The 10608-nt window shown below is 45.3% G+C and overlaps 2 protein-coding genes across 2 annotated transcripts in view; both read right to left on the bottom strand.

Moving 5' to 3' along the window:
- Nucleotides 1-164: 164 nt before the first annotated feature.
- LOC141097508 (interferon-induced GTP-binding protein Mx2-like) overlaps nucleotides 165-10608 on the bottom strand; it is a gene marked incomplete at its 3' end in the record, with an annotated part of 59859 nt that continues 49415 nt past the window's right edge. Inside the window, exons 9-14 of the mRNA XM_073584732.1 lie at nucleotides 3135-3333; nucleotides 2881-2959; nucleotides 1961-2083; nucleotides 1676-1817; nucleotides 993-1151; nucleotides 165-241 (exon numbers count right to left, since the gene is read on the bottom strand). Coding sequence (XP_073440833.1) covers nucleotides 165-241; nucleotides 993-1151; nucleotides 1676-1817; nucleotides 1961-2083; nucleotides 2881-2959; nucleotides 3135-3333 — 779 coding nt within the window. The remainder of the gene's footprint in view (nucleotides 242-992; nucleotides 1152-1675; nucleotides 1818-1960; nucleotides 2084-2880; nucleotides 2960-3134; nucleotides 3334-10608) is intronic.
- On the bottom strand, nucleotides 8289-10576 carry LOC141097498 (uncharacterized). The gene is made up of 2 exons (XM_073584721.1): nucleotides 9760-10576; nucleotides 8289-9631 (listed from the first exon to the last, which is right to left on the bottom strand). Exons 1-2 carry the CDS (start codon nucleotides 9849-9851, stop codon nucleotides 8587-8589), a joined length of 1137 nt encoding a protein of 378 aa, XP_073440822.1. The 5' UTR covers nucleotides 9852-10576; the 3' UTR covers nucleotides 8289-8586.

Below are 10608 nucleotides of genomic sequence, written 5' to 3'. Positions count from 1 at the left end.
CTAGTCTGGTTGGATGGAATCTGGGAATTTAAGATGACAGCAGGTGTCCACGAGATGACAAGGCCAAGTATAATTCATTAGATTCAATGGCTACCAAAATAATGGACTTTTACTGCATTAGCTGACACGATCTTGCAAATTATAAAACCACCATATAATCCTACCTTTGCATTTCTGTAAAGATTGAGATAATGGCGGAAGTGCTTCTTCGCTATCTCATTGAATGTTGATCTGACGAGTTCTGAGAAATGAAGATTTGCACAGTCAGCACACATTGTGAGCGTCTGTCAGAAAGGAAAGATGAGAGCGAGAGAGAGAGAAAGAAAGAACAGAGAGAGAGAGAACAGAGAGAGAAGAGAGAGAACAGAGAGAGAACAGAGAGAGAGAGAGAAAGAACAGAGAGAGAGAGAGCAGAGAGAGAGAAAGAACACAGAGGCAGAGAGAAAGAAAGAACAGAGAGAACACAGAAGAGAGAGAAAGAAGAGAGAGAAAGAAAGAACAGAGAGAACAGAGAGAGAGAAAGAAGAGAGAGAACAGAGAGAGAGAGAACACACAGAGAGAGAGAGGGAAGATAGAGGAAGGGAAGTTGACAGGAGGTGCAAAACTGGGGGAATAGAGACATTATCAGGGCACAGTTAAAGGTTGAGACCCCTAGGAAAACAAAATAAAAAAAGTTTTCTATCCCCAACTACCAGCAACCTAATGTGTTGAGTATTAAGGCTGACAGATCAGGCATTTTTAATGTAAATGGTTCATTCTTTTGATCCAGCCCCACTTCCTACATATAAGCTTTTTTGTTGCAGAAGCAGACAGGTTATTTTTCCTGAGAGAAGTAAGACACTCTGTCCCCACAGCATAAATCACTCTTCTGGCAATATAACAGTCTTCAAATGATGTAGTTCAAGGTCAATTGAGTAAATAAACGTTTCGAGGTCAATGCTCATCCCTCGCCCTCTTGTCCACCGTTGTCCGGACACTTGTCTGTGACCTACCTGTGACGTCGTTCAGCTTGTCCACGGCCGGCTCCTCGAATGTCTGGATTTGATTCCTTGCAATGTTTTCAAACGTTTTGTAGTTGACGAACCCTGAAAGTTCCCGGCCACGATGTTTGTTCTCATACACAGTAATGTCATTTTTTAATTCCTGAGGGACTGGAAGGCAATGGATCAATAATAAATTTTAGAAAAAGCTATCAAAAGTTTACTTTTTACATATGAGAAATGGTTTGATGGCAGCTCTCCATTTTGCCTCATTAAAGGCAGTCAATAGGCTTGGGATCCCTCTTGTAGAAGCCAAAATAGAGATCAGCACACCTATCTTTATGGTCACCATGGATGGTTGGATCCAATTTGTTGAAGACCACCAACCCATCCTTAGAATCCTGTAAGGGATGGTGGGGTGGGGGTGGTGTCCCCTTCTAAATTAAATATACAGCAGTGTGTAAACGCCCATGATGGTAGAGAGCTCCTAACCTAAGTGATGGCAACAAGAACGCAGATGTGTACAGATATAACTTTCCATGACTTTAGTCACGGGAGAGGCGATGTGCTTGGCAGTTTCAATAGTTTACAGTTTTCTTGACGAGTTCCTTTAGCTATAGTTGTCAAACTGCCCCCAAATATTAAGGAATTCAGGTGGGGAACATTTAATTCTGCATTTTGGGATCTATACATACATTCAATGGCAGATTGCTTCAGGTCTTTTTCCCAGATGTAGAATTTTTTTCGAATGTTGGTGAAAGCTTTCAACTGTTTGTCTGCGACTTCCTCTTCCCCTTGTATGACTTGAGTGATGCCATCGGCAAAATGCTTGAGCTTCTGTGGAGACGACAGAAATTGGACAAAAAGTTAAGTCGGCAGTGAGATCCGGAGCGTATAGGATATATAACTGTATGGCCACGTGGACGACCGATAAATTGTAGTGGTGGGAGTCTATAAAACTCCGCTCACAAAGATCTTACCTCTATGAGAAATAACAGCTTCTCTGTCTCAGTCTCCGGGACCCCCGCGCCGACCATCTTCACTCTTTTCTCTATCTCCTGTAGTTTGGTCTTGATTTGACTCTCCAGGCTGGGTATAGTTCTCTAAAACACACAAAGAAATTAATATATTACAAATGCCTCCCTAATATCCACTGGATCAACCTCTTACATCTACCAAATCCCACATTTGTAGAGGGGATCTTACTACTAGCACCGAGGTTTACAGCTGCTACCCTTAGAAGTCTACTGGGAGAGGAGGAGACGAGAGCAGCTGCTTATAAGGGATTTATGTCCTCCTAAAACTTCACAGATACTCACAGACAAAAAGGAACATTTATTTTCTCACAGAGGCACAGAGCTTGGAGTTACAGTCACTCATAGTGGAGCAAACTTTATGGTTACAGTCTCTGAAGGGGAACATGATAGGATCCCCATCTAATAGACCTAAAATGGCTTTGTAACAGGTTCTTCCAAGCTGGGGTACCTCTTTCAGTACCACCCCGTTTTTTCGGAGGTCCGCTCTGCGTTGGCTGGAGTCTGAATGAATGACGCTGGCTGGAATTCCTCTGAGTGTATGGGCGCATATAAAAGATCACTGCTTCTCCATGTATTTCCAGTCTGACAACACTTTACTCACAGGACACAGAATATATCACACAGATACAGAGGGCAGGCCAATAGAAAAGCGTCAGGCCAGACATGCATTACAAAAGCCGCAGGTGGCCGGAGCCTGCCGATGTTTACTGTGGGAATTACAAAGGTGGGGGGAGGGCGGACACTGCTGATACGTTAGGGACATGCATCTCACATGGAACCTATTATATATACATATAACTGCACAACATATTCTGGGTGCTGAGTGGTTCTGTAACAGGCTTATTTACAAAAGTAAGACTTACAGAAATATGTTCCACGAGTTCAACAGTAAGTTTTTCTGCCAGCAAAGGAATTGTGGCACGTTCCTCTTCTAGAAGAACCCTGAAAAGTCCGACATTAAAAGTGGCTCCACGGTTTATACATTTCATCCCAGACAAAGATTAAAAAGGAATATAAGGGAATACGAAGCACAAAATAAAAATGTATTGAGAAAACACTGGATATTATTTAGTGAATAAAATTAGATATATTTTTCAATTTTTTTTTTGCATTTTACCCAAAATGTTCATGATCCTCGAAGAAAGCTTGCTCATTTTGTAGGGCGGTCTCCAAGGAGGTGTTGTTCTGGATCTCACTCTGCCCCCGACACTTGACTATCATGAAGCCTTTCTTCAGAGTGTACACCAAATTCCGGACGACACTTACGACATCTGGTTCAGATCCTTTGTCAACTAAATCCGGCTTAGTCAGGATCCCTGGGAAAGAAGTGCGATTAGACAATGACGGGTCATCAATTATGGGAATTTGGGAATTGAGCAATGGAGAATCATCATCCACACCAATATCTACATCCTGCCTGCGACATATGTGATCATTGAAGTAATTAGTGATTCACACCAACATGAGGTCTCAATGACAACACCGCCTTGCTGCAGCCACAAGCAAAGGATTTTTTTTTTTTTTTCATGACACTTTTATTCAAAACTATTTAATTACCCTAACCATAACCTTAGCTGTCCTACCAGGTCCTGGTCTCTCCTCAGAAAAGTTGCAAAAGCAGTGTGCAGGATTCAAGAATGTTACCGCCTACGCAGAACACAGCAGCTGAGATGCATGTGACATTGGCTGCTGCGCTCTGCATAGGCAGTGACCGAAATGATAACGCTTACTTCATTATAGTGAGAGCTTTTCCATATCCCCAGACAGACAATGACTGTTCCCTAGCACCTCTCCAATATACAGGTGCTGCTCACTAAACTAGAATATCATCAAAAAGTTAATTTATTTCAGTTCTTCATTACAAAAAGTGACTCTCCTCTATTCTATAGAGTCATTACACACAGAGTGATCTATGTCACGTGTTTATTTCTGATAATGTTGATGATTATGGCTTACAGCCAATGAAAGCCCAAAAGTCATTATCTCAGTAAATTAGATTAACAAAAAACCCCTGTAAAGGCTCCTAAGTGTTTATAAAAGGTCCCTTAAGGCCCTGTCACACCAGCGATCTCGCTAGCGAGATCACTGTGTTGACAGGGATCAGCGACCGGCCCCCCTGCCGGATATCGCTGATCGTGCAGCATCAGCCAGGGCCGTTTTTCGATCGCTGGTCTCCCGCTGCTCCTGGATACCCGACGTCGCTGGCCCTGATCGCTGGAGGGGTTGTCTTGTGACAGCTCCCAGCGATCCCATCATGTCGGATCGTTGGTGGGATCGCTGGGACATCGTTATGTGTAACGGGGGCTTTAGTCTGTTTCAGTAGCTCCACAATCATGGGGAAGACTGCTGACCTGACAGATGTCCAGAAGGCAGTCACTGACACTGTCCACAAGGATGGGAAGCCACAAAAGGTCATTGCTAAAGAAGCCGGCTGTTCAGAGTGCTGTATCCAAGCAGATTAATGGAAAGAGTGGAAGAAAAAAAAAAGTGTGGTAGAAAAAGGTGCACAAGCAACCGGGATAACCGCAGCCTGGAAAGGATTGTTAGTAAAAGGCCATTCAGTAATGTGGGGGAGATTCACAAGGAGTGGACTGCTGCTGGGGTCATTGCTTCACACCACACACAGACGTCTCCAGGACATGGGCTACAAGTGTCACATTCCTTGTGTCAGCCACTCATGACCAATTGACAACGCCAGAAGCGTCTTACGTGGGCCAAGGAGATAAAAGAACTGGACTGTTGTCAGTTGGCCAAGGTGTTGTTTTCAGATGAAGGTAAATTTTGCATTTCATTTGGAAATCCATGTTCCCGAGTCTGGAGGAAGAGTGGAGAGGCCACAATCCAAGCTGCTGGAGGTCCAGTGTGAAGCCTCCACAATCAGTGATGGTTTGGGGAGCCATGTCATCTGCTGGTGTAGATCCACTGTGTTTTATCAAGACCAAAGTCAGCGCAGCCGTCTATCAGGACATTTTAGAGCTCTTCATGCTTCCCTCTGCCGACAAGCTTTTTGGAGTTTAAAATTTCATTCACCAGCCTGACTTGGCCCCTGTCCACACTGCCAAAAGTACCAGTACCTCGTTTACAAACAACAGTATCACTGTGCTTGATTGGCAGCAAACTCGCCTGACCTTAACCCAATACAGAGAATCTATGGGGTAGAGGAAGATGAGAGACACCAGACCCAACAATGCAGACGAGCTGAAGGTTGCTATCAAAGCAACCTGGGCTTCCATAACCCCTCAGCAGTGCCACAGGCTGATCGCCTCCGTGCCACGCCGCATTGATGGAGTAATTGATGCAAAACGAGCCCCGACCAAGTACTGAGGGCTTTTACTGACCATACATTTCAGGAGGCCAACATTTCGGATTTTACAATCATTTTTTCACGCTGGTGTTATAAAGTATTCTAATTTACTGAGATAATGACTTTTGGATTTTCTTATGAAGTTCAAGGAAGCAAGCACCGCCGCTAGCTCATCAGAAATAGATGCACACAGCTGATCAATGGTTACCACTTAGACGCAATTACCCAAATCTTCGGGTGCTCACCAGAGAAAAAAAAAAAAACAGTAGTACAATGACCAAAAAGATGAAAGAGGTGGCACTCAACAGATTAAAATCCATGCTTTATTAGTCCAACTTGTAAAATTACATCTTTAGCTGGAGGGAGGGCAATGGAGTGAGGACAATGGCCGTTTCGTGCTGAACAGCGCTTCTACGGGTCAGAGCACAAGAAGGACTAATAAAGCATGGATTTTAATCTGGCGAGTGGTATCTCTTATCTTTTTGGACTTTTGGGGGTTTTTTTGGCTGTAAGCCATAATCATCAACATTAACAGAAGTAAACACATGAAATAGATCACTCTGTGTGTAATGACTCTATAGAATAGAGGAGATTCACTTTTTGTATTGAAGAACTGAAATAAATTCACTTTTTGATGATATTCTAATTTTGTGAGATGCACCTGTATTTCCTTTAAACCCTTCAGGGTGCAGCGCTTTTCAATTTTTCCTTTACCTTTTATATTACTGTTAGGCTACTTTCACACATCAGGTTTTCGGCGTCAGGCGCGATTCGGCGTCGTGCCGGAACGCCGGATCCGGCAAATGTTTCGTAAAACCGGATGTGACGGATCCGGTTTTCTGCCGGATCCGTCTTTTTCTTGACAGACAAAACCGGATCCGTCTCCTCCGGTTCATCCGTTTTTCGACGGATTACGCCGGATCCGGTTTTTAAAATTGACCCTTGTGGCCTTCCGAACGGGATTGGCTACTGGAAAACTATATATAGCATGTTCCTACAGCCCTTCTTTGACAGGTTGTAGAGGAGAAAGTGCAGGTTGGAGAGAAGAGCAAGTTACTGGCGAAGATGGATGTTGTCATTGGAAATATTTTGAAGAATTTGGCGGATTTTATAGCGGAGGCGAATCGTTTGAGGGTGATTGTTCTGGAGAAGGAGAGAGCGAGACAGCAGCGCATCAGGCATCGTAGACGACGTTTGTGGATCCACCCCATCACAGCCAAGAGAATGACGCGTGGGGTCTATTCTACACTCTGCATGGACCTTCGACGAAACCCAGATACATTTTTTGGATATGTTAGGATGAAAATGGAGAATTTTGATTACTTGGTGGAGCGCATTGCACACCTCATAAGAAAAGCGGACACCTATTGCCGCTTCTCTGTTTCACCCGCAGAGCGTCTGATGGTGACTTTAAGGTAAGCCACATTTATTGGATATGCTCGCATCAGAGCACACTTTCACTGCAATCTTGTTGGTGGTAGTTTGTATCTCCAAGTGTTATAGCTCAGTTTTGGTATGTAATGCTGTGATTTAAAACTAATTTATTGTTTTTTAATTCCCCACAGATTTCTTGCAACTGGAGAATCCCTTTCGTCACTGCATTTCCAGTACAGACTCGGGATTTCCACCATATCTGGAATAGTGAAGTACACATGCCGTGCACTGTGGGACTCCTTAGCTGAAGAGTTTTTACCAGAGCCCACAACAGAGAGGTGTATTGAAATTGCTGACAAGTTTCAACAGATATGTCAGTTTCCAAACTGCTTGGGCGCTGTGGACGGGAAACATATCCGCATTGTAAAGCCAGCTGGATCGGGATCGGAATATTTCAATTACAAGAAATATTTTTCAATTGTCCTCATGGCCATCGCTGACGCGGAATACAAATTTATTGCGGTTGATATTGGGGCCTATGGCCGCTCCAATGACTCTCAAGTTTTCAAACTGTCTGCCATGGGGCGTAAACTGTATGGAAACACCTTCCAGTTCCCACCACCTAGACCGCTGCCGCAAACATCTGGTCCACCTATGCCATTTGTCTGTGTAGGGGATGAAGCCTTCCTGCTGTCAGAACACCTTTTGAAACCGTACTCTAGCAGAGGATTGACAAGACCAAAACGCATTTTTAATTACCGCATCACAAGAGCAAGAAGAATGGTTGAATGTACCTTTGGTATTCTGACAGCCAAATGGCGGGTCCTATTGACTGCGATCAACCTCAAGACAGAAACTGTGGACGAGGTGATCAAAGCGTGCGTGGTACTCCACAATTTTGTTATCTGCAAGGAACCCATTTCCATTGAGGACACCTCTGAAGAAACCACCTTGCAAGATTACCATGACATTACCACTAGAAGTTCTGTGACGGTTTCAGTAATGAGGGACAATTTTGCACTATACTTTACGTCACCTCAAGGCAGAGTACACTGGCAGGATGACAGAGTGTGAAAGATTTGTGCCCAACCAAACTTGTGTACCTTCTGTACCAACAGTATATACCTTTGCCAACCAAAGTTGGCTATCTTGTCATGGTCTCTATTTTTAGCTTTAGGCCACAGGTGTGTACCTGGTTGTGTTTTATGCAAAGTAATTCACCTTTTAACAAAAGTTGTGTACATTGTTAGGAAATCACCAACAATAAACACAACTTTTTAGGTGAAATACTTTGCTTCAAACACAACCAGGAACACAACTGTGGCAAAAAGCTAAAATTTACCCACAGTTATATACCTGGTTTTGAATACCATTTCACCTTTTAAATACCCTGTATTTAACCTTTTTCGCCGCAGAAAGAAATGACAGACAACCAGTGTAAAATAATTTAACTTTTATTGAAAAATGTTTTTAGTAAACTTTTTTAAAATTTTAATAAACTTGTTTAATAAAGCTTTGAAACTATAAAACTGAAACCATAAAACTGGTCATTTTTATTTAAATACACACATTATAAATCTGTGTAGTGTGTGGTGGAAATACTGCTGTAGGGGCTGCGGGACACTTCGACACTGGGAGTGTGGAGAGAGGACTGGGATCGTGGTGGGGAAGGAACAGTTAGAGGTGAAGGTGTGGAAAAAACTACAGAATGGGTGGACATGTGGGAAGCAGAAGAGGTGGTGGGTGGTGGAGTGGAGGGTTGGGCAGGGACTGTAGGAGCAGATGATGTTGATGGCAAGTTGTATGGGGAAGGAGTTTGGTACGGGGCAGGTTGCTGGAAGTGGGGAGATGTCTGCTACGGGGCAGGTTGCTGGAAGTGGGGAGATGTCTGCTACGGGGAAGGTTGCTGGAAGTGGGGAGATGTCTGGTACGGGGAAGGTTGCTGGAAGTGGGGAGATGTCTGGTACTGGGGAGGTTGCAGGTACTGGGGAGGTTGCAGGTACTGGGGAGGTTGCAGGTGCTGGGGAGGTTGCAGGTGCTGGGGAGGTTGCAGGTACTGGGGAGGTTGCAGGTGCTGGGGAGGTTGCTGGTGCTGGGGAGGTGGATGGTGCTGGGGAGGTGGATGGTGCTGGGGAGGTGGATGGTGCTGGGGAGGTGGATGGTGCTGGGGAGGTGGATGGTGCTGGGGAGGTGGATGGTGCTGGGGAGGTGGATGGTGCTGGGGAGGTGGATGGTGCTGGGGAGGTGGATGGTGCTGGGGAGGTGGATGGTATGTAATAGGAGGGGGAGGATGGAAAGTGGCTGGAGGGGGTGTAGATGTAATAGGAGGGGGAGGATGGAAAGTGGCTGGAGGGGGTGCAGGTGGAGGAACTACTGTGGTGGGAGGAGGAGGTTGGGAGGTAACTTGCTGGAGAGCAGCGTGGCATGAATGCATTACATGCATCTGCTGGGCAGGAGAGAGCGTTTCCATGCGCTCCACAACAGACCTGAAAAAGGTGTGGTTTGGCGAAGATCTTGCTTCTGAATGCATGGTTTGCAGAAGTGTCTTCACCTCCAGAATGCTGGAGTTGATCTGCTGATAGCCTGCGGAGATTTGCTCTGACAAGACTTTTAGACAGTTCTGGAAAGATGCATTCAGATGCAAGAACTCTGGCGCATAAGTCTTTTCCTGACCCCTCTGCCGCTGCCGCCCAGTACCCGCAGGTGTACTAGAGGTGGCAGGGGCAGAAGGGTGGGGTAAAGGGAAAGCGATCTCACCAGCAGCTTCATGTAATGTAGGCGGCCACGATGCTCCTGTGCTGGTGGATGGGACAGATGGGTCGAATGTGTGGGAAGGCTGGGAAGGTGCAGATGTACCGGGGCGGTCGAAGTGTCCCTCGGTGCCGGTCTCCTCAGGGATCGCATCAGAAGGGTCCAATCGTGCAGGCTCCCGAGTGCTGCTCACCGTGATGTGGAATAAAGAGAAAAAAAAAAAACAATTAAAATACTGACATGGTATGGCCCTGGCTGAAAAAAAAAAATTTACATCTAACATTTTTTTTCACATGTGGTGTGTAATATTTACCTTCTGGTGACCATTGTTTCCCGGAGGAACGACAGGGCTTCTGCGTACTTGTACTTGCTCCTGCGTCCTCCAGATCCACTCGGGGCCCGCATCTCTTTATTGAACTCCTTCTTGAAACGATCCCTCACAGACCGCCACCGATTCACAATTCTGTTCCCTGAAACGAGAAAGGACAAAGTGGTTAGTATACAACATCAGTGTTTCACAAACTCCAGTCCTCATGGTCCCCAGGGGTCATGTTTTCAGGATTTCCATAGTAAATAGAAATCCTGAACACATGATCCGTGGGGACCACGAGGACTGGAGTTCGGGAAACACTGGTTTACATCAAGCAACCGGTACTGTATATACTTACGCTCTTTAATCTGGGCCCGAACATCGAGGTCCTCCCAGCGGCCCACAAGGAGCGAACAGATTTCCTCCCAGAGTCGTCGGGTAACGATAAGGTCAGCGTGGTGGCGGTCAGCCATATTCCAGAGCGGCTCCCTTTCTCTGACGAGATCGATGAGGTGGTCCACATCGAGTCCTCCATCCTCACCGTCAGAGTCGGGAGCACGCTGTGAAGGCTGTTAAAGAAAAAGACAAAAATAACATAATTAGCCTCCACAAAAGAAATGAAATAAAAAGTGCAAAAAAACAAAGCAAAAATATTTATACTTACACGCTGGTAACCGCCGCGTTGCTGTCGCCGACGACCCTGGGAGGCACTGCGAGGACCTCTTGGCCGAGCACCAGATTGGGAAGACTAGAGAAGAAAACAAAAAATGTTATGTCTTTGGATGTAGGCATTTGTTTGCTGTGTGTGGTCTGCAGAACATTGTTTTCTATGTGTTGTGTGTAGTGTGATGT

The sequence above is a fragment of the Dendrobates tinctorius genome, unplaced genomic scaffold (assembly GCF_039654945.1).
Source record: "Dendrobates tinctorius isolate UK_male_01 unplaced genomic scaffold, ASM3965494v1 ptg000084l, whole genome shotgun sequence".
NCBI classification, from domain to species: domain Eukaryota; kingdom Metazoa; phylum Chordata; class Amphibia; order Anura; family Dendrobatidae; genus Dendrobates; species Dendrobates tinctorius.
This window is presented reverse-complemented; position numbering and strand designations above follow the sequence as displayed.

Coding starts and splice junctions, on each gene's coding strand:
- LOC141097498 (XM_073584721.1), bottom strand. CDS start 9,851: ATGCGGGCCCCGAGTGGATCTGGAGGACGCAGGAGCAAGTACAAGTAC. Junction 9,632..9,759: donor GAAACAATGGTCACCAGAAG/GTAAATATTACA, acceptor CACGGTGAGCAG/CACTCGGGAGCCTGCACGAT.